General features: G+C 58.4%; 1 protein-coding gene across 7 annotated transcripts in view; it reads right to left on the bottom strand.

The window, feature by feature from the left end:
- Window positions 1–342: 342 nt before the first annotated feature.
- GAK (cyclin G associated kinase) overlaps window positions 343–22,833 on the bottom strand; it is a 46,891-nt gene continuing 24,400 nt past the window's right edge. For 4 of the 7 annotated variants that reach the window (XM_081304048.1, XM_081304051.1, XM_081304053.1 and 1 more), the window contains 13 exons: window positions 19,832–19,881; window positions 19,302–19,450; window positions 18,678–18,800; window positions 17,927–18,060; window positions 15,013–15,207; window positions 14,779–14,896; window positions 14,430–14,509; window positions 10,417–10,610; window positions 9,490–9,636; window positions 8,208–8,633; window positions 7,706–7,882; window positions 6,637–6,759; window positions 2,516–5,448 (listed from right to left, as the gene is read on the bottom strand). In XM_081304048.1, coding sequence (XP_081160174.1) covers window positions 5,114–5,448; window positions 6,637–6,759; window positions 7,706–7,882; window positions 8,208–8,633; window positions 9,490–9,636; window positions 10,417–10,610; window positions 14,430–14,509; window positions 14,779–14,896; window positions 15,013–15,207; window positions 17,927–18,060; window positions 18,678–18,800; window positions 19,302–19,450; window positions 19,832–19,881 — 2,251 coding nt within the window. In that variant the 3' untranslated portion in view covers window positions 2,516–5,113. The other 3 variants (XM_081304054.1, XM_081304049.1, XM_081304050.1) reach the window with 3 other exon arrangements.

The following is a 22,833-nucleotide window of genomic DNA, read 5'->3' on the forward strand; positions in this document are numbered from 1 at the left end:
GGTGGCAGCCAGGTCCAGGCAGCTGGAGGCTATCCTGGAGGCCCACAGAGGGCTCAGACCTGCCAGCAAGTGTTCTGGCAGTGGCCTGAGCCCACCTGCAGCCCACTGTGGGTGGGAAGGGTCCTGACATCCTCAGAGAAGCTCTGACCACGAGCCAGCGTGCAGACCTTCAGTTCTCAGGGAGCAGGGCCAGCCTGGGCAGGAGACAACGCCCCAGTCAGCCTCCCTCCCTCTCCTCCATCTCAGATGCCAGCACAGTGTCCCTTGCCGGCCATGTTGGCCTGTGCCCTGACTCCAGGTCAGAAGCAGGATCCAATCATCCAATGACACTGGAGATTGTGACAGTCATCAGAAAATAAGTTTAATATGTACAGACGATCATCAGACAGGTTACAAAGAGGGGTGCACACTGCAGACCCGGGCAGCAGAGCAGCGCCCATGCCGTTGCTCAGGCAACGGGCAGACACCAAATAAACCACAAACCGCGACACGTGGGAGGGCACAGGCAACACTGTTCCTCTGGGACAGAAAAGGAGAACAGAACACAGAACGGCTTTGGAATGCTTCTCTCCTGTGCCAGGAGCAGCCTCTGCTGGGGCTGGGGAGGCGCACAGTGGGACGACCGGACGACCGCCTGGGCCGCCTCGCACCTCCTGGTCAGGCCCATGCCCTGGGACTCCTTGGCGCTCCTGCAGCTGCCCCACGGGGGCCTCAGAAGAGGGGCCGGGAGCCCTGGTTCTCAAACTCGGACCAGGCGTCATTGAGCTCCATGAAGATCATCTTGGCATGCTGCTCATACGGCTGCCCTGTGGCCTGTGGGGGTGCAGGTGAAAGCCACTGCCCACTGCCTGCTGTCCCGCCAGCACCCCCCACAGGATGCACTCCTCACACTCACCTTGTCGGGGTGCACGACCAGCACTGCACGGCGGTACTGCTTCTTCACCTGCGCTGGGGTCACCAGGTCGGCCATGCTCACAGGGGTCCAGCGGCTCTCCCCGTCCCACAGCACTGTGTGCAGCGTGGATAGCAGCGCACGGATGTTCCTCTCTTTGCCTTCAATCCAGTCCAGGAGCTGCAGAAGAGAGCAGCCTCAGCCTCTGGAGGCCTGCTGCACTGGGGACAGGCTGGGGGGCTGCCTTCGAGGCGGGCAGCTCCTGGGAAGCCCACCGGATCCTGCAGGTGTGGCCGGCCCTTCCCACTCACCCGTCCTGGGGCAGGGAGGCGTGCAGGACACACCTGGAGACTGCTGGGTGGGGTGCTCAGGCTGCACTGACCTGGGCTCAGAGGCAGCATGGCCAGAGCTGAGTGACCCATCTCAGCAGGACATTCATGAGGACACGAACTCTAGTCCCCCTGCAGAGCCTCTCCCAGCCCATCCCAGGCCCAGGTCTCGGGGCCCACGGGGAACCAAGGAGGTCTCTTGTGGCCTGTCAGATGATCCCCAAGACCACAGCCACACTTGGGTCCTGCAGAGCTTACCACCACCCAGACCTACATAGAAGAATGTATCCTGGACCCACAGTGGGACACCCTGGTAACTGGACCTCGCTGCATCCCTGTCAGCCTAAGAAGAGCACCCCAGGTCAGGGTCAAAGGCCCAACCGAACCTGCCCTCCCCACGGTGAGTCAGACAAAGGCCCTACAGACCCAGACCCTAGCATGTCCAGGGTTTGAGGAGCCCCAAGTGGCGCCAGTGTCCCTTACTGACCACCCAACTTCCTAGAGCAGCACCAAGACCCAGGTGTCAACAGTCATGGCCAGCTGACCTCCAGGGCCAGGCCCGCTGGTCCTGGCAGGGCACTGCCTGGACCCACGGGCACCTACCTTCAACTTGAGTGGGTCCGCATCTCGAACCAGGTCCTGTTTCCTCATCTCCGCCATGGTTTTTGGCCCCTTCCTGTCGGACTTGGAGGAGAAGCCCTGATTGGACAGCAGATCTTCAAAGTCATTCTCTGAGACTTTGGGCTTCTGGGCTGGAAGGAAGAGGGGGCTTTTGAAGACACTGGTCCATTCTGTCCCTCGCCCACTTCTACTTGCTTCCCAGGGGGGACCTTGGTCCTGCTGCCTCGGCAGAAAAGAAACTATGGACCCAGAAGCCCTCTGTCAAAAGCATCCCAGAAGCTTGTGCTGGGAAGAAAGGCCACCAGGGTGTGTGAAAAGTCAGCGGTCACGATGGGACAGCTCCTCCCTTGCTGGGGCACCACGGCCAGCAGCTGGAGGGGAACAGGTTCCACCTCAGTCACCCTGGGAAGACACCTAACCCACATCCACATGGGCACAGGACTTACCAAAGCTGGGAGCGCGGACGCCCCTCTCCTCTCGGCCTCCAATCACACTGAAGTTAGTGGCGTAGGGGGGTCTCGACTGCGTACAGGCTTTGGGGGGTGGCTTGGCCTGTGGAGGCCACGAGGTGCCCTGGGTTGGTGGCCGGTTCATCTGCCAGGAGCTGCCTTTGGGAGAAGGGGCCGACTTCGGAGTAAAGCCACTGGGAGGGAAGCCAGCAGGAGGCCCTGGGGAGAGAGCAGGTGCTCGCCAGGCTACAGCAGGCAGCAGCCCCCAGGCCAGGCCGCCGATTACCAGGGCCTCCCACCAGCTCCCCAGGGCCTCCCCAGGGCGGGGACAGGCAGCATGTTCTCATCAACCAGCGCCCCTGCCTTGCAGAGCTGGGGCTCCAATGAGCTCACCGGCACCAGGGAAGCCATGAAGCTCCTGTGGCAGGGAGATGCCCTGGCACCTGCACTGGACGTCCCCAGGCCAGAGGCCACGGGACGTCAGGACACATGTGGCTCCGCCACAGCTGCCCCTGAAGGATGTTCTAGAAATAGGTCTGGGTGTGGACAGTGGGGGAATCATGGTGTGTTCTCCCACAGAGGCCAGGCTGGCTGTTGCCAGGGGTGCTTCTGTGGTCCTGGAGCTCAGTGGCTGCACCCTCCCTCCTGGACGTCTGAGGTGGGTGTCCTTCAGGAGGGTGGTGCTGGTGTCTCGGCCACGCCGGCTGCTGCGCCCGCTACCTACCAGAGTGAACCTGCTTTGCTTTCACTGTTCTAAACGTCTCCCTCAACCTGTCACTCGTTGATCCCCCGCAGACGAGGGCTGTCCATGAGCACCACCACAGAGACCAAGCTCCTCCTTGCCCTCCAGGCTGCACGCTTCCACACTGTGCGCCTGTCTGTGCTCTTCAGTCAACTGGTGGAAGGCCCGAGGCAGCCTGTGCGTGTCCGGAGGCCTGGGCTCCAGCCCATCTGCGGGGCTGCTAACCGTGTGGGTTCACCTCTGAGAGCCAGGTCTCCTGCTCACTCCCATTGCCGTGTCCCACGTGCTGGTTCATCTGCCTTCCAAGTGAATGCGGCGACAGCATGTGCATCTACAAAGTCCCTTCTGGGTTCTGGGAGAAGCCCTGCTGCTCCTGAAGGCTGCTGGACGTGGGCTGGGCCTGTGTGGATCCCACCTGCCGCCCTGGCCTCTGGCTTCTACGCTGCTCCTGTGGTTTTGGCTCCAGGTTCTGTGTAAGCTTCTTGGGTTTACGCCTCCATGGCGCTAAGTAGCCATGAAGGTGCTGCTGCTTGTGTCTCTGCTGGTTGACAACACGAGGTCTCTGTGCTCTCTTCACCCTGTGCCTCTGTGAACAAGTGGATCCAGACTCCTGGGTGTCTCCTGTACACGTGACCATGGCCCTTCCTGGAGGCCCAATGTCCACTGTTTCTCCTGAGTGTGAGTCCCAGTCCCCTTTGCCCACCAAGGACGACAGGCACTGGCAGTCCTCCTGGGCCAGCATGGAGAGCTGCGACGAGGCCCTGGCTGGCCGTTCCCTGAGGCTGAGCGCTGAGCCAGCTGCATCCCTCGTGTCCTGTGTGCTGCAGGTGGCCACTCCCCAAGTGTGCGAATGCCGCCAGCTCAGGTCTTGCCTGCCGAGGGTCTGTGCTCTGGTGGGCGCTGGCCCGTCTGACCTGGCATCAGGGGGCTGTGCAGAGCCAGCGGGGAGTGACCCAGCTTGTCCCAGAGACCATGGCGCCTTCTGTGCTCACCGGAGCCCACTTCCCACACCTCCTCACACTGGTGTCATGGCTTTGAGGACGGGAGCCTCCAGGGCTGCGTGCCCAGAACTCTAGACCACCGGCACTGTGCTCATCCTCAGGGTCTTGGCAGGTCAGACCACAGCTCCTGGGGGACTCTTGACAGTGCCCTCTGTGTGCCTGCTGGGGCTCGGCCCTCCTCAAGGTGGTGGCTCTACTGCTCTGCCCTGAGGCACGGCCTCGGGGTCCCCTTGCTGCTTTGCTCCTGGGGTTCCTGCCATCCTGCTACAGCCATACCCCACCCGCTTTCCATGGCACTCTGTGACTGCCATCCCTGTCCTGCCAGAGGCCATGGCTACATGAGAGGCTCTGTGCTCCGCAGCCCCTGCCAGGGGAAGGAGTGGGCAGACCCAGCCCAGCCATGACCAGGGATATCCAGGCTCCTTGCAGGTGTCTCAGCTCCAACCCCTCAGGGCTGCTGCTTTCTGAGGGCAAGTGAGGAGAGGTCCCAGGGGCCACCCTCAGCAAGCTGACAGTCAGCTCTATCCAGAGCAGGTGCTGCCCTAGAAGTGCTGTCCTCCCCGGGCATGAAGCCCGGCAGCATCAGGAGCTGGTGCTGTCCAGGGTACCACCCCATAGTCCCACCTGCACTCACACAGGGCACCCAGGCCACACAGGAAGCAAAGACACAGGCAGTGGCCCCTGGGGACCTCAGGCCAGCATGACCTGACGTGGACACCAGGAACTCGGGGTGAGTTCGTGGAACTAGGTGATAACACGCACCCTCCCCAGAGCAGACGAGCAGCGAGACAGGTGGGACACGGCAGGGAAGCCCAGGAGACCAGCACTGCACATAGGAAGAGAAGAGAGCTGGGGAGGGGACAGGACCTGCAGTGCCAGTGGTGGAGACGCAGAGCAGGTTGTGTTATCAGTCACCAGCACCCCAGGAGGTTCCCATCTGGAACGCCACGGGCCCCTCAGACGAGAGACAAGAGGGAAATGTCCCCCTCCCTCTCTCAGAAGCTAAGGAGACCAGCCCTAGGTAGCAGTTGCAGGGACCCGAGGGAGACCTGTCCCAGAAGCTGAGCCCAATATGGGCATCAGGCTGGGGATGTGAGGCATGGGGCATGGGCTGGGCCTGAGGCAGGCGTGAGGCCACAGGTGGGAGGTGCACAGCACTGCAGCTGAGGGCCAGGCATCAGCTGACCCCACATGGGCTGGGAGGCGATGGAGTCCCAGGGTCCTGGGTTCAGAGCACACACATGGGCAGATGGGCCTGAACCTCCTTCAGGCACACACAGCCTGCAACACACATTACCTTGGAGGCCAGAGCTGAGGTCGCCTAGGTCAGCGAAGGGGTCCAGGCTCTGAGGTTTGGTCTGGCTGGGCTGCGGGCCAGGTGGGGTCGGCTGACCTCCTGGAGAGAAAAGGGGGCCTGGAGAGAGCAGCGGCCTTAGGCAGTGGCCAGCTGAAGCACACACCTGCCCGGTCCTGCTCCTCCCTCCCCATATTGCAGGCCCATTCTAGGCTCAGGCTGCGCCTAAGCCTCAGACACTGGGAGGAGGGTGCACAGGGCATAGCCAAGACGCAAACACACATGTTCACACAGCTGCCTCCACTGCTCATGCTGTTCCTTCCAGAAAATAACAAGTTTAAAGCTAGCCTCTGCCAAGTTACACGAGGGAGAACACCTCAGCGTTCACTCCCAAGGACCAGGAAGGAATGTCCACAGTGTTCTGATTTTGTATCAGTACCACTTGCTAGAATCTAGCTATATGTGAAATATTCCTTACACTGTATGTAATACTGCATATAATATAGAATATCCTCATACCATAAACTTGAGAACACCTTAAGTACAAAATCCTGAGCTAAACAATTATATACACCCCCTTGATGAAATAGTATGCATTCCAAATGGCAGCTATTCTTAAATAAAGAGCTCTGAATCAACAAAAGATTAATTCCCTATGAGGAAAGAAACAAGGGACAGGAAATAAACCTCAGGGAAATACGAACAGTCAAAAACACAAAATAAGACTTGACATCATCCTTAAGAGACAGACTACGCAGCACTGTGGATGGCCTATTACATGGTGAGACACCTTAAAGGTCATGCAACTCTGGTGATAAACCAAGGACAGGAATTGCGTCTGGGCAATGAGGATAATAAATGAGCGTCCAGAGTGAACACACCGGTGACCCTGTGAACTGAAGGTGCTGGCCCAGAGTGTGTCAGCAAGGTGGACCTGTGCTGCCTGAGGACAGACACTCACCAGCCTGACCACCCCAGGTAATCCCTAGCCCTACAGGGCAAGTGACATTGGATGAGATACACACAACAGGTGGTCTCAACCAGTCCTCCAGGGTACAGAGGAGACACAACATGGGATGCAGGAAATGTAAAGCTGCAGAACCAGAACCAAGTGGGCAGACAAGAGCACACAGGTGTGGACTGTGTTCCAAAGCACATGCATCCCAGAAAAGGCAGGACTAGCGTGCAGGGCAGGCGCCCAGCAGGGGTAGCCTGGGGCTGAGCAGGCAGAGCGCAGCCTGTAGGCACAGCGGACCCTTCCTGTCCCCGAGGCTGGGGTGCCTTGGAGCCCAGGCCAGGTGGCCTTACCTTCTGCAGGTGACATGGGGGCTGGCGTGGGCACAGCAGCCTCGGCCCAGGCGTCCCATCCCCCCAGCAGATCGGGGTGGCTGGAGGAGGCTGTCACCTTGCTGGGCTCTGCGGGCAGACTCCCTATAGAGACAGGACAGCGTGGCTGGTGTGTCTGCCTCGTCTCCTGGGCAGCGAGTGGGAGGCAAGCCTGGCCTAGCACTCCATGTGGCAGCACACCCTGGGGCACAAGAGCTAGGATGGCCACCCTCTTCCCACTGGGTGGGGAGGATGCATCACATGTCCACTGATGGCTAAAACTGACCAGCAGAGTGAGAGGAGCAGGAGACAGCCAAGGGGACCCAAGCCAGCAGGCAGCTGCACATTACCTGTCAAAGAGGTGCTCTGGAGCCCCTGCTGCCTCTGCAGCCAGCTGCAGAGCCCCAAACCCACCTTCCACCTCTCCAAAGCCCACTTGGCCCGCAGTGGCCACCACCTGGAGGATGGGGTCCACGGCCATATGCAGTCCCCCTGATGGGTCCACAGCCAGTCCTCTATCCCGCCCAGCCCCACATCTACCAGAGCCCCAGGTGGCAGGCCCCCAAGCTGCCCACAGCAGGAGGTGGCCACGTTACTCCTGCTCAGGGAGAAGGGCGTTCTTCTGCCTCAGCTCTGCTGGCCTCTCCTGCTACCACCAGCGCCTGACCTCCACACAGACACCCTGGCTTCCAATACTCCAGCTGCCTGTTCCCGGCCCTCCTGGTCCCTGAATCCCTATCCTACCTCCTGCACCCTCACTCCATGAAAGCACCAGGCAGAGTGGTTGCTCTGGCGCACAGCAGTGGTCGTGGGGCCAAAGGTGTCCTGCGCAGCAGCAAGACAAGGCCCAGAGCCTGCCCCAGGTCTTAGGGGAAAGCTCAGGCAGAATCAGAAGGAACCAACTCATCCTGACCCCGTAGGTCCTGCCAGAACCCCAAGCAGCCCTGGACTGTGGGAAAGGCACCAAAAAGTAGGGCCCCTTCCCAGCATCCCAGATCTGGAGGTCCCAATGTCCTCTCAGCCCTCAGCTCCCAAGGGCAAGCTGGCTCACCCAAGCGCAGGAAGGTTGCATTGCAGGACGGGGGCGGGGCGCTATGGGTGGCAGGGAAGACAGGTGAGGCGGCTGCTGCTGTGGAGTCGGGGCCGAGGAGCTCGCCAAGCAAGTCAGGCGCGGTGCAGGGTTGCGTGCTGGAGTCTGCTGGTGGCCGGAGCGGGTCGAATGGGTCTGCTGAGGAGACAGGCTTTTTCTGGGGACCACCATGGCTCTTTTTTTAGACCTTCCCACTCCATGGGGAGGTGGCCTTGGCCATGCAAACTGGGCCACCCAACTGCTTTCCCTGGATGCATGGCCCCCATGGCCCCCAGCTCAGGACAGCCACCCTGGGGATACAGCTACTCCCATGAGGGCAGAGCTGGTGGGGACAGCCGCCCTGCAGCCAGGAGTGGCTTCTCCCGAGTGCAGTTCTGTCCCAGGTCTCCAGACAAAGGGAAGCTCCCACTCCGCGCAGGAGGAGGCTGGGCCTCATTCATTCACGTGACATGCAAGTGCATACCAGGGCTGGGAGGCCCTCCTGGCAGGGTGCTCTGCGTGCTCCGGGGTGGGGTTGGGCTGGCCAGGAGCAGGTCATCCGGGGGCCCCTCTGGAGTGCCATTGGGCGCTCCAAGAAGGCGGCTGAGCAGGTCTGCATTGCTGGAGGGGGCCTGCGAGGGGGGCGCTGGCCCTGGGTCCACCTCCGAGTGCAGCCCCAGGAGGTCTACACCCTCCTCCTGTGGCAGGGGCTCCTGTGGTGCCACCGAGGAGCCCACTTGCAGTGTCAAGTCCCCCTGGTCAGTCCCTGCAGCGAGGCCAGGCGTGTCTTCGCCAGGGAAGGTCTGCTGCTCTTCATCCGAGGCTTCGCTCCCCTCTCCATCTGCAACTGGGGCAGACGGACTCTCCTTGGGAGAGGAATTTTCCACACCAGTTTCTGCTTCTTTCTCCTCTGTGAAAAGAAGACAGACCATGGGCCAGTGGACTCCCAGGCTGCTGTAGCCAGAAGAGGCTTCACAGAACCCCAGCTGTGGCCCACACAGCCCGCAGTCAGCACCAGGGTCTCCATGCCCACTCTGGTGCATGGGACAGATAGGAACACATCCCAAGGTTTGGCAGTAGGTGGAGGCTGGCACCCAGCACCACACAACCTCCAGGGGAAGCAACATGGCTAGAGGTCAGGCCTTGCCTCCAACTTCAGTAGGTCCTCTTCCTGCTGCCTCTCCAGCGCCACTGGCTCCCCTGCAGGGTGGACTCTGAGAGCTAGTCTAGTGGGGGATACCTCTGGGGACGACAGTGTCACTGGGTGGCAGTGATGTTCCCTAGGATGTCAGGAAGGGTCACTGGGGGGTGAGAAATCAAGGGCTGGGCCTGGGAGCCCGGTGTGAGCTCTGGGCAATAAGGGGCACAGGCACCCGTGTTAAGGACGGGAACCCCTGTGACTCAGAGTCCTGCTGAGGCCTCCTCCTATGCACTGGGCTTCCCTGGGCAGGGGCCACTATCAGGCAGACCCACATTTTAGGCTTTGTGGACACTACGCTTCTTTTAAATAGAGAAACTGTTCTCAGCTTGTGAACCATTCACAACAGGCCAGCTGGTGGTGTCTGCAGCCCTCCAGAGGCAGCCGTGGCTCTGCCCCTGGTCAGTCCCCTCGGGACGTGCCAGTGCACCTGAGCCCGCATGTGACCACTCGCAGGATGGTGTACCCCTGTGGGCGATGGAGCCTTATTGCCACAAAAGCCATGGTGACCAGTGAGCCCTGGGCACTTGCTGGACCCCATGAGGGAGGAGGGCCAGGCCGCGCCTACCCTGCCAGTCCAGTGTGTGGAGGAAGTGGCTGGCGTCAGTGCTGCTGCTCTGCGGAGAGTCCGACTCTGAGGGCTCAGCCTCTGGAGACCCCACCTCGGCCTCGTACTGAGCCGTGGAACCCGGCTGCCTGGGGAGCTCCGGCTTCCCTGCCAGGAGAGCACGGCGTCAGGCCTGCAGAGCCAGGACCGCGGGCCAGCCAGGGCAGCAGCAGCAGGGGTAGCTGCAGTCGCCAGCAGACCCATTCACGCTGCGGCACACCACGCACCACACACGCCTGCACACATGCACACGGCACCACATGCAGACCCCTCAGGGAGGGTTCTCTGTCCTGGAGGAGAAAGCGCAGAGCACACACGCCAAGGCCAAGGCCGGGGGGAGCCTGCCAAGAGCCGCACGGCACGTCCTACCTGCCGGGCACTTTTGTACTACTTTTGGGGAACTGCTCTGAAATAAGATGAGATACCCCGCTGAGCAAGGGCTTCCGAGAACCATGGTCCCAGCCTCCAGGTCACATTTAACAGGGTCGTGTCCAGACACACACAAACTGTGTTGGCTAGGGGGTACAAACTTGAGCCTGGAGGAGAGTCATCCTGGTGGGCCCCATGCGACCCTGAAAGCAGACTACAGGGCTCTGTGCAGAGTGGTACCACCTCACTCTGGGGAGCCTAGCCAAGACCAGGCTCCCTGGAGGGTCCAGGCAAGTGGTGCAGTGTGGGAACCCAGGACAAGGCCTTGGGATCCCTCCCTGGTGCACAGCCAAGCCCTCATCCAACACCCAAAGTCGGCATTTTGCCACCCCTGCAGCCATGCAGTGCACGGCCTGGGCACAGTGCAGGCTGGGGTAAGGCGTGGCCTCTGCAGGCCTCTCCTGGACTCTGGGAGCACAATGGGAGCTGGAGTGCCACGTTCTGCCCATGGGGTCTTACCAAACTTAGACAGAATGTCCTGCTGCTCCTCCCGGCTGGAGAACAGGATCTTGGGGTTCAGCCCCCTCATGCTGGTGCTGTCCCATGGTGGGGCCACCCGGCTCGGCCTGTCCTTGGGCTCCACCTCAACGTCCAGGCTCACCTGGAACAGGTCTGGATACTTCTCTTGGATGTCACATGCGTCCAGGTCGTACCTAGTTGCCAACGTACACCAGTGAGGACGGCCTGGGAAGTCCTGCTTGGCCAGTCCATGGTGGGACACATAACTCCTGCAGGCAAGGGCTGGTGCATCCCAGGATCACCACCCAGGCTCCCAAGACCGGGCAACGGTTTCCAATTTGCTGCTGCCAGAGTGGGCCAGGCCCAGTGTTTCCTGAGTCTGTGTGCTTGAAACTGACTGAAGCATACAGGACAGCTAGACAGCGCAGTGAGCCCTGCACCTGGGAAAGTGCACTCCCTCAGGCAGGCCCTCCATGGTGGCTCCCCGCACCCACAAGGGACCCCGTGTAGCACTGCCCTCATCCCCCAACCGTACACGTTCTGCAGACACTCACAGGGTTCAGATCAAGGGCTCTGGGTTTGTCAATGCACTTCTTAAAAATCATGCCATCTACCCTGGCAAACACCCCCAACTACTCTCAGAAGGCTGAAAACCAAGACCTCTGGGGCCCAACTGCCAGGGATTACAGATGCAATTTGCTATGGGGCCCGGCGGAGGCAGAGAGACAGGCAGGGAGGAGAAGTGGACGTTGCGAGTCCCCAGATACTAGAGGGATAGCTGCTCAGTGGCAGAGTGCCCTGCAGGCAACGGACTGTCCTAACCCGGTGGCTCTACAGTGCCCAGGGAGCTCTCCTTGACTCCAGGGCTACACGGATACATGCCACTCTTCAGCTGCGTGCCATCTGCCACCCAATGTCTCCACATAGTCGTTCTTAAGTTTCACATGTAAAACCCCCAAGAAACTAAAACAGAGACACAAAGAAGTGACAGCTAATCCTGGAAGACCCAGGCAACAATGGGGCTGCTTGCCCCTGGGCCGCCATCACCAAGGCTGCCGAGGAAGGCCAGGTAACAGAGGTTGGGTGGCAGAACGAGGGCTGATTTACTTTTACTTATACTCAAACCAGCAAGCAAGCATGGCCACCATGCACAGCCAGGTGCATCCTCCTGCCCAGGACAGTCACCTCGTGCTCAGGAGAGTGCAGGACAGAGTGGGCAGGCTCTGTGGCACAGGCTTCCTTCTACCCTGAGTCCTCCAGAATGGGTGACGTGCCCAGCCAAGGAGCACAGCTAGCACAGAGCCGGCGGCCACAGTGAGGGCAGGCTAGAACCTGCCATCAGAAGGTGGGAAGGCCACACAGCTCCCAGGACAGATGGTGGGCAGCTCCAGCATGGCTTGGCCCAATCGCCCTGGCCCCACTGGCCCTAGAGACGCCCAGCTCACCCCAGGGAGGTGAGGGAACAATGAGGGTCTGTGAGCAGGGTGGGAGCAGCAGGGCCAGGGGCCCTGGATGACAGGTCACTGCCCACAGGCCTGGGGGGTCAGGCCAGGCTTTGTCATCTCCAACGGGGCACTGGGGGAACCCCAACACCTGGCTGGTAAACAAAAATGTTGAATGTTTCATCATGGCAGCGTGGCACACTGAAGCCCACCTGAATCCTCACTTGGTCAGGGCCATCAGAACCTCCATGGGTGCAGGCACAGAGCCCCCAGGCTCATCTGACTGCGCTGGACAGCAACACCACTCTCCCCTCTACCTGCCCACACACCAACCAGCCCGACACCTCCCTGCTGGTGCAGCAACACCAGCACCCAGGGTGCCATGGCAGAGCCGTGTGCCTGCATGGCTGGCATGTTCTGCGTGTGTCACAGAACCAGGTGCCGGAAATGGGACTCCAGCTGCAAGGACTGGGAGGTGGGGTCTCAGGGTGATGGGGCTGCAGGCTCTCCCCCATGTGCAGTGGTCACTCCCCTTGGTACCCAGGAGCAGGTGCCCCTCCAACCACCTCTCCCGCCTCTGGTGGCCTCAGCCCGGCCCAGATTGGCCATGGTGGCCAGAGGGCCCCCATGCTCTCACTTGCATTCCCACCCACTAATGACTGTGAACAGCTCTCCACAGGATCACTGCCCCTCCAGGGCCCTCATCGGGAAGCACCTGCCAGCCCCACCCACCCTAATGAAGTACCCTGGATGAGCTCTCTGACGTGGGCACTGTAGACACCTCCCACTACTGTTGTCTGTAAGCCCCAGTGGCGTCTACTTGTGAAAACGTTCTGAGCTTCAGTGGGCACCAACGTGGTCTGTACGGGTCTGCCCACCCTGCTATTCTTAAGTTGTTACTAGGTGCTCAGGTGCAGGAGGGCACTCTCCTGCTACTGACTGGCCCTCATAGCTGCCTGCCACCGACTCCCAGGGTGCTATTCAGCCCCCTTCCTGTGGGCACGAACTGCGGGGCTTCCTGGCACTCCACTGCAGCTTGGATGGGTTTCTTGGTATGGGCTCTTCAAGGGGCCCAGCCTGTGGGGGCCACCTGCCTGGGGAGGACGGCGGTTCTCCAGGCCCCTAGCTGGCCGCCCGTGCTCTCCACCTGCCATGGCTCTGCCTCCTCACCTCGCAGGTCTAACTTGCATCAGCCCCTTTCTTGTTGTGCCCTTTTCTCCTGTCAACTCTTGGTGCTCACTAAGGAGTCCCTTGACTCCCCAGTCTGAAGCCAGCACAAGCTGCCTGCCTCCAGGGCTCCAATGCCAGCTGCCTGCAAGCCACTGCTACCCTGAGAGCCACCAGGAGTGCTCAGTGTCTCCTGTCCCTGTGTCTTCACCTCTCTGGTGCTGTGACCAGGAGACGGCCTCCCCCAGCTGCTATGTCCTGCTGTACAAGGTCTCCCGAGCCCCTCCTCCTCTGCTGCCCTTCGGTCCTGGATCCACACCTTCGCGATTCAGGCCTGGTGAAACCCCCGTTCCTGTCTCCTCTCACACAGTCTTGGTCTGTTTTCTGTTGCTCTCACTGCAACAGAATGACTGCAAAGAATGAAGTTTATTCTGTTTCCTCACCGTCCCAGAAGCTGGGGAGCTTAAGGGTGGTGGGGGCACTGGGAAGGCCCCAAGTAGTAGAGGACCTGCAGTCCCGAGGCAGCACCAGCTTTGCCTGGAGAGAGCCGCTCTGCCCTCACGAGAGCATTCCAACGGCTAGGCCCTGCCCTTACGGCCTCTTTCAACCCACCCCCTCAACCCCTCAGGAGGGGGCCAAGTTCTGGGGGTGCCAGGGAAGATGTCGGACCACAGCAGTGCTGACTGCGGTTCTTAGGTCCTGTTTGCCAACTCGTGCATCTGAATCACCCAGGTCTGCTTCCCTCCTGGTCAAGAGTTTCTCGGTCTATGGAAGGACTTCTGCGAGCAGGCCATGGTAGCTGAAGAACTACAGCACTCCAGAGAGCAGGAAGCACGAGGCACTGCTGCAAGACGCAGAGCTGTCCAGAGCCAGGGGCAGGGAGCATGGCAGGCCCCTGCCAGCAAGAGTGCCTGTGGTGCGAGCCCGTCAGCCAGACCCACATACCACATCTCCAAGTGCCCATGGAGTCTGTGCTTTCTATCTAAATGCAGAGTGACGCCTGCCACCTGGCCCCCTGTGTCAAGAGCATGGTGGCCTGTGAGTGTTGCCTGAAAGCAGCCTGCACCTTCCACCACCTGTCCCTTGGCTCAGCACCCTGCAGAGCACTGTGCACAGAGCAGGTGCTCAACACAGGTGACCAATGCCCACTCACCTGGCCACACAGCCAGCTGCAAATGGTCACGTTTTAACAGAAATGCACAGAGCCAGTCCCTAGGCAGCTGGCACAAAGCAGAAGCCACCGGGCCCCAGAGCTCAGGAGCAGGACATGCTGTGGTGCCAGGACACCCCTCATAGCACCACACCTGCCAGTCTTCTCTGGGCAGACCACTGGGTGGGTGCTTAACCAACAGCTCTGGGTCCAGCCCGCCTCCCGAGTAGCGGCGCAGCCTGACACCAACGTACTTTGCAAATTTCACGGTGGTGGCGTTCCGAGGCACGAAGCCGGTGTGGAACTGAATCTGGAACATCTTCATGGAGGCCATCTGCAAGAAGGTGAAAGCAGCTGAGGGTGCAGTCCGGCCTTGGGGCAGACCACCTGTCCTCGCAGCCAGTGATGGGCGCGGGGAAAGAGGCTGTACGTGTGGCCAGGCCCGGATGGCCCCAGGACCATGCCGCGTGAAGCACGCAGCCCAGCACCCAGGGAAACCCAACCTGGGAGCCTGGCTCCCCTTGCCTGGTGCAGCATGGAGGGCACTGGGGACTGCCAGGCGGCCAGGGGCCAGCACACAGCTCCCCTCCCCGTGGCACTCACCTTGGCCTGCAGCCGGCCCCCCAGTGTGGACCTGGCATGGTAAATGACGAGGAGCACGTCCCCTTGCACTGTTGTGCCCAGGGGGATGACCGCCTTGCCGTCCTCGCTCCTGAACTCCCTGAGGGGACAGAACTGGCTCACCAGCAAATACAGCAGAGACCCCAAGGCCCCCCAGGACCCAGCGCTCCAAACCACGCTGCCTCCCTGGCACCTGCAGCCCCACTGCACTCTTACCGCATCCTGTCATACTCCTGGGATGTGGTGGCCACGCGCTCGTCCCCCACGTAGACCTCGCAGAAGGGTCTGCAGCCGCTTCTCTGCTTGCTGAACAGGGGCACGGGCGTCATGACGACAGCCTTCACCAGCATCGGCTTGCTGTGCGGCGTGATAGGCTCCTCTGCCACCATGTCACACACGTACTCGATGTACCTGGGGGGACAAGTCACCGCCAGACCTTTGTTCTTTTCCATTTAATGCTATCAATTTCCCTTGAAGCTTCAGCTGCTCCTCAGATTGAGAGCTGTAATTGTCATTCAGTTCAAAACATTTCTAAATCGTCCTCAGGACCCCCGAGTCTCGGGTTACTTGGATGTTGTCTGACCCAGCAGTGCTGAAGACTGTGCTGGACACCCTCCTGCTCCCGACCCCTAGGTTCTGCCCCGCAGTGTCCTGAGAACACACTTCATGTGACTTCAACCTTTCTGACTTGCCGAGCTAACGTGCATGACTGCTGAACATGCCCTGTGCCCTTGGGGAAGGTCTCTGCTGCTGGTGACACATTCTCGGCCTGCCACCGGGGCCAGAGGTGAGTGCTGGGTCCTGCCATGCCAACTCCTGTGTCCTCTGTCCAGTGCCGACACAGCTCCTCCACCTTCTCCCACGAAATGCTTCTGCGGGAGCCTCCACGCTGCCCCTCCACGGGAGCCCCAGGCCAGCGACTGGGTCCATCACCTGCACTGCACAGGCTCTCCTTGGGGTGTAGCAACACGAGGACTGCGGCTGCCAGCCGATGGCTGGAAGCAGGACAGGGCCTTTCAGCCAGAGCAAGCAGATGCTGCCCATGGTGCAAGGGCCCAGGAGCCCTCTGGGTAGGAGCACGGCCCTCCTGGTGAGAATGCAGCTCACTATCTGGAAGCAGCCTGCGTGGAATGCGAGGGACCTGCCCTGGTGCTCGGGCTCCTGACCCAAGGGCCGTAAGGGACAAGCACACTGCTTGCATGGAGCTGGCCCTGCTCCTGCCAGCCCCAGGTGTCAGTCCCCGTGGCCCTCCCAGCCATTCTCGGCTGGCCCGGAGCTGAGTGCTACTGTGCCGGCAGCAGTCCCCGCTCGCTCCATCAGCTCTCTGCTCATTTTCCTTCTGTTCTTCAGCCTTCTCCTGGGTCAGTCAGCTGCGCTGCGGTCAGAAGCCAGGGCCTCATGTGTGAGGCAGGCACTGCAGGGAGCCATGCCCAGCCCTAACAGCGCATCTTCATGCTTCTGTTCCTTTTCTTTGGTGGACCTGCCACAGCCCCCAGACGCGGCACCCACATGTCAGTCTGCAGCAGTCTGAGCTGAGGCGGGTCTTCCTGTCTGGGTTCTGGTCCTGCAGTGTCATGAGGCTGGGAGTCTGTCGTCAGCTCAGAGACTCCTGGGCTTCTCTTTGGTGTATCTATCCTCCGCTCTCCCCCTTACAGTGGGATGCACTGTGTGTCCGGCTGCCTGCAACAGGCCAGTAGCTCCTAGTCTCTTGGCTTCTGCTATCCGCTGGGCAATGTGACCTGTCAGCAAGCCCCCAGCTCACTCCTCAGCAGAGTGGAATCTGCACGCAGCCCCTTGGGTTCTGTGCCCTGGAGCTCCCACCTCACATCCTGCCTTCCCAGGGCTCGGCAACCAGCGGGCTGTTGCCAGCTCCCCAGCATGACAGTGTGGTGCTTGGCCCCATTCATCCCTTCCAGAAGGAAAGCTCAGGCAGGGTCTGTGCCAGGCACATGGCAGAAGGACCTCCACGGGGGCAAGGGCCCTCTTGGGCTATGGCTCCAGAGGCTCTGCCCTCACCTCTGCCTTGTCAGGCAGCACACTGGGCCTGCATCGACCTGGTGCTCAGCCCATCAGCCTGACGGCAGGGCTCTTACTGCCCTAGCAGTGCTGACACACCTCACATCTGGCCAGCTGGGGCATGAAGGTGGGGCCCGCTGTCAGGAGCAGCACCCTGAACATCGCTGTGGTGCTGCTGGGGTGCCCAGAGTCCCTCCCTGTCCTAACTCGTGCATAGCAGGTCCCAACACGCAGGACCCGGGAGAGCAAGTGGCCTGTGCCCTGGGAGCTGAAAAGCCCTGCATGGTGCTCTGGTCCTAGGCAGAAAGCAGATGAGGCAGGCCCTGCTTCTGGGGCCCTGTGAGTGTTGGGGATGTCATGGCCCCTCAATGGCCTGGGCCCTGCCTCTTCCCAGTGTCCATGCTGGCTGTACTCCTGTGCTCTGCCCACTCTTGGGGGTTTCTGCTATCCACAGAGAGGAGGAGGTTCCAGGTGCCCCAGGTCCTCATCAAGACGAACCACAGGGTGACTCCTCAGACCTGGCCATCCAGAGGTTCCCTATCACTGCAGGAGAATGGGCAAGAGTGGACATCAGTAGACATGACTGGTGAATGCAGAAGTCCCAGAGAGGATGGGAAAGTGCAAGGCAGCTTCAGCCTCTAGCCACAAGAGAAGGGCCCGGGCGGTGCCCATGCAGAACAGGACATGGCCGGAGTGTTCTGAGGGCGCAGCAGTGTCCGATGCCTCACTCATGGCGGAGCATGGCACTGCACACCTGCAGCACCACGGGCCACATGTTCCACTTCACCTCCAGAGCAGAGCCCACAGGCTCGGGGGGGGGGGGGGCGCAGCACCGTGCAGCAGGAGTGTGGTCCCCCAGGCTCACACACCTGCTGCAGGACCCAGTTCCAGGAGTTGGACAGGGAGTTGCCCATCACAGGTTGGGCCCTCACAGTCCTCAAGTCCCAGTTGAGGCCAAGCCACACCCACTGTGGTGCTGACCACCTGGGAGCAGCTGCTTGGATGAGCTCTAAGCCCAATAGCCCACCTGTGGTGACACTGGGTCCAAGGCAGTGGGGCACCGCCGCCTCAGCACGGAGCAGTGGTCACCACCTTGGCAAAGAACACACAGTACCTTTTGTGAGATGGCCAAATGCCTGGCGGACAGCGCTTCATGCTGAACATGTACACAGCGGCCTCTGCAGTGCTGAAGAGACGGCAGAAGCACAGGAAGGCGCACACGGCCACAGCGGACGCAGCTTTCCCATCCTAAGACGAGGACACAGGCCCTTCACCTGACTGCTCAATGGTGCGGAGGGCTCTGCTGGCTCCTATAGACTCCCCCACTACACAGTGCCAGGCATGGCACAGACATACGCACCCTCTAACCTTGTGTATGTTCAGGAACATAGAGCCCGGCAGAGAACGAGCACAACTGGCCAGACAAGCACAACTGGCCAGCTCCTGCGGCCACCATCCCACACAACCTCAAGCTTGACCCACGGCCCCACAGACTCAACCCCTTTCCCTGAATCTGCCAGCACTGTCCCTGGCGTGAGCCCTGAGTGCTTCCTGTAGTGTCATGCCCTGGGGAAAGCTCACAGATGCTCCCTCACTCTGCAGATCCAGACACCCAAGCAGAGGAGGTGGCGGGCCATGACCAGGCAGAGACCTGATGCAGGATGCACAGGTCACGGTGCCCAGGGATGCCCTCACCAAGAGCTCTTCCACAGGCAGGAGTCACCCCACTGGGCAGTCCGTGTGCCCTGGGGCAGGAACCCCTCTGCTTGCTGCCTGCCCCACCCAGGGAACAGTGCCTGCTCCATTCCAGCAGGCTAGTTCTGGTGGAAAGCAGGAGCACAGCCGAGCCGGCCCCTCCGACTCACCATACAGTGCACAACACAGACGTTCCTGTGGTCCTGCCGCAGCCAGGAGTGCATGTTCCTGCAGGTGGTGTACAGGCTGTGCAGGTGTGGGGCCCGCCTGGCTGCCCAGCCGCACTCGGAGACCTGTAGGAGGGGCCAGCTCGGCTCAGCTCATGCGTTGATGCTGTGTACTGGCCCACGCCTCACTCGTGCCCACCATGTGCCACACTGTCCTTCTCTGAAGTGTGCTGAGAAGGTGCCCAAGGCCCTCCTCAGTTGATGTTCATGTACAGTGGACCTGTGACCCTCCTGGGACACCTTTTCCTGTGCTTTGGGTCAGCCCGAACATGTGACACCTGTTTAGCACATGTTCAACACAGGAGCTCATGGCCACACTGCCCTGGAGGTCAGGAGCAGCAAGGTAGGGACACCTGGTCTGATGACACAGTGACCCCCAGCCCCATGGCTCTCTAAGACCCTGGGCTCCTGCCACAGCCCACCCGTCCCAAGCCCTGGTCACCTGCAGGCTACATGGGTGAGACAGGTCAGTGCAGGATGGCAGCCAGGTGGCTCATTACCACATGAACCTATGTTAAGTGGGGAACAGCCACCAGGGTCACGCCATGATGAGCAGGGGACACTGACCCGGTTGTGGAACTTGGAGGCCCGGTAGGTTCGTGGGGACAAGTTGTAGACAGCATAGTGCCCTGGGTGCTTGGCGTCCAGGAACAGCCGCACGTCCTCAATGTTATTCTTGATGGCTGACTCCACGCCTTCGGCTGGGAAGGACATCACTGAAGAGAGCAGCCTGTCAGCCTCCATCCAGGCAGCCTCCTGCAGCCTTCCCAGTTGCCCTCTGGCCTCCTGGCGTTTGGGGATGCCTGACCTGGGCTGCTAACCAAGGTGCAAAGACCACCCCTATGGGAGACCCCACAGAACAGCCACGGGGGCTCCAGGAGGCCTTCCCTCACAGGGGTGCCAGCAGGGTGCCCAGGCATCAGGAGACACTTCTGGTTATTTTGTGCCTGGAGAGCCACATTCAGATGTGCAGCCTGGCATCGGAGCTGCAGGCAGAGCCTGGAGGTGTGTGGACACAGGGCCCTGCCTGCAGTGCCTCTGGGAGCCTCCTGGGGGCTCATGTCGGGGAGGGCCAGAGGCTACCCTGGCCAACATACCAGCAATTCTAGATGTGATGTAGGATATGTCCAGGTCACCCTTGGCATAGCTGGAATTGGAAGAAGAGCACGAGGTTACTGCAGGAAGCACGTGGCAGTCACCCCAAGGCACTCTTGCTGTAGGCGCACCCCACCAGCAGGTGTGTGTGTGGACACAGGTGCATGTGCGCGCAGGGTTCTGTGTGTGTGGAGCTAATACCTAACCAGAGGTGAACAGGAAGCGGGCGAGGCAGGCCCAGCAGGGCCTTTAGCCACCTTACCACTTTCCTGAGTGTTGGGGGCTGATCTTGAACAAGATGTGAACACAGTTAAGACTGCTGCAAAGGCCAGCAGCCTGAGGGCAGGACACACCTAGAGCCACACAGGCCACAGAGAGCCAACAGACACTGAGGGAAGGCAGGAGGGGAGCTGCAAGCTCCTGAGACCCACCCTGCGGTGGTCCTGGCCACCTCCTAGAGACCAACTGTCCTCTGAACAGTTCTATAGCACCAACAGAATGCTGACAGAACTCCTCAGTGACAAAGAGAAGGTGACAATCCTATTCTAAACTCCAACTCAATAAACAGTCATGCAAGCACAGCCAACACACTCTGGGAGGTGGGACCAGGAGCAGGCCAGTCAGCATGCAGAGCAGCTGGGCCACAGCACCCACCACAACTGGGCAGGGAAGCAAGCACACCACAGACCAGGGTGGGCACCCAGGTGTTGTCAGCAGAGGGGTGCTCACCAGCCGGAGCCAGCAAGAGGTCAACAGAGTGAGGCCCAGATAGGTGGAGGCCCAAACACAAGACGTATTCACAGTAATCTTAACATCGTGCGTGGGGTGGGGGACGCTAGGGGTTGGACCCATGGTTCTCCACCACTGAGCTACATGCCAGCCCCCGCTTTTAAATACTTTTAGTTGAAGATAGACACAATACCTTTATTTTGTTCATTTTTATGTGGTGCTAAGGATCAAACCCAGTGCCTCACACATGCTAGGCAAGCACTTTACCACTGAGCCCCAGCCCCCAGACCTGTTTTTTTAAAAAAATTCTTTTAGTTTATTTATTCTATTCTATACGACAGCAGAATGCAATTCAATTCATATTAGACAAATAGAGCACAATTTTTCATGTCTCTGGTTGAACACCATTCATGTCTTCACACATGTACCTAGGGTAAGAATGTCTGTCTCATTCCACCGTCTTTCCTACCCTCCTGCCCCCTCCCATCCCCTCCCTCCCCTTTGTCCTATCTAAAGTTTGTCTATTCCTCCCATGATTCCCCCACCATCCCCATTATGAATCAGCATCTTTATATCAGAGAAGACATTTGGCATTTGGTTTTGGGGGATTGGTTTACTTCACTTAGCATTATATTTTCCAACTCCACCCATTTAACTACAAATGCAATGATTTTATTCTCTTTTAATGCTGAGTAATATTCCATTGTGTATATATACTTCGTTTTCTTTATCCATTCATCCACTGAAGGGTATCTAGGTTGGACCCGCAATTTAGTTATTGTGAATTATGCTGCTATAAACATTGATGTGGCTGTGTCCCTGTAGTATGCTGTTTTTTAAATCTTTTGGGTATAAACAGAGGAGTGGGATAGCTGGATCAAATGGTAGTTCCATTCCAAGTTTTCCAAGGAAACTCCATACTGCTTTCCAGATTGGCTGCACCAATATGCAGTCCCACCAGCACTGTATGAGTGTGCCTTTCCCCCCACATCCTCGCCAACACTTATTGTTGTTTGTATTCTTGATAACTGACATTCTGACTGGAGTGAGATGGAATCTTAGAGTAGTTTTGATTTGCATTTCTCTAATTGCTAGAGATGTTGAACATTTTTCATATATTTGCTGATTGACTGTAATCTTCTGAGAAGTGTCTGTTTAGTTCCTTGGCCCATTTATTGACTGGATTATTTGGGGGGGGGGGTTGGTGTTAAGTTTTTTGAGTTCTAACATATCCTGGAGATTGGTGCTCCATCTGATGTGTGTGGGGTAAAAATTGCTCCCATTCTGTAGGCTCTCTGTTCACTCACTTTTTCTTTTGCTGGGAAGCTTTTTAGTTAGAATCCATCCCAGTTATTGATTCTTGATTTTAATTCTTCTACTATAGGGAGTCTTATTAAGGAAGTCAGGGCCTAATCCTACATGATGGAGATTTGGGCCTACTTTTTCTTTTATTAGGTACAGGATCTCTGGTTTAATTCCTAGGTCCTTGATTAACTTTGAAATGAGTTTTGTGCCATGGTGAGAGATGGAGGTTTAGTTTCATTTTGTTGCATATGGATTTCCAGTTTTCCCAGCACCATTTGTTGAAGAGCCTATCTTTTCTCCAATATATGCTTTTGGTGCCTTTTTCTAACATGATATAACTTTATTTATGTGGGTTTGTCTCTGTCAGACCTTTTTAATTTTTATTTTGAGACAGAGTCTTGCTAAGTTGCTGAGGCTGGCCTCAAACTTGACATCCTTTTGCCTCTACCTCCCAAGCTGCTGGGATTAGAGTCATCACTGTGCCTGGCTTAATCTATTTATTTTTCCCCATAGCTTTATTGAGTTAAAATTGAAGTACAATAAAATGCACATATTTGAAGTATGAACAGAAATATATGAAATAAAGAAGAAATAATACAACTAAAATCTGATGAAAACTAAACAAGTCTAATTAAAAAAAGAACAGAGAGATTAATACCAATGGAAAACGAGCTATCAAAATAACCCTATAGATGCTAAAAACATATTAAGGTCATATTACAATTATATGCCAACGTAGTGACAGCTTATATAACATGGTCATATTAGAAAAAGATCCGTATGCTGCTGAGAAGAAAGTGTATTCAGTCACTGATGGATGCAATATTCTATGGATGTCTGTTAAGTCTAAGCTATCTATTATATTTCTTTACTTCTATAGTTTTTTATTTTTAATTTTCAATGGAACTTTATTTTACTTATTTATATGCAGTGCTGAAGATTGAACCCAGAGCCTTACACATGCCAGGCA

The sequence above is a fragment of the Spermophilus citellus genome (assembly GCF_964194105.1).
Source record: "Spermophilus citellus genome assembly, chromosome: 8".
In the NCBI taxonomy this organism is placed as follows: domain Eukaryota; kingdom Metazoa; phylum Chordata; class Mammalia; order Rodentia; family Sciuridae; genus Spermophilus; species Spermophilus citellus.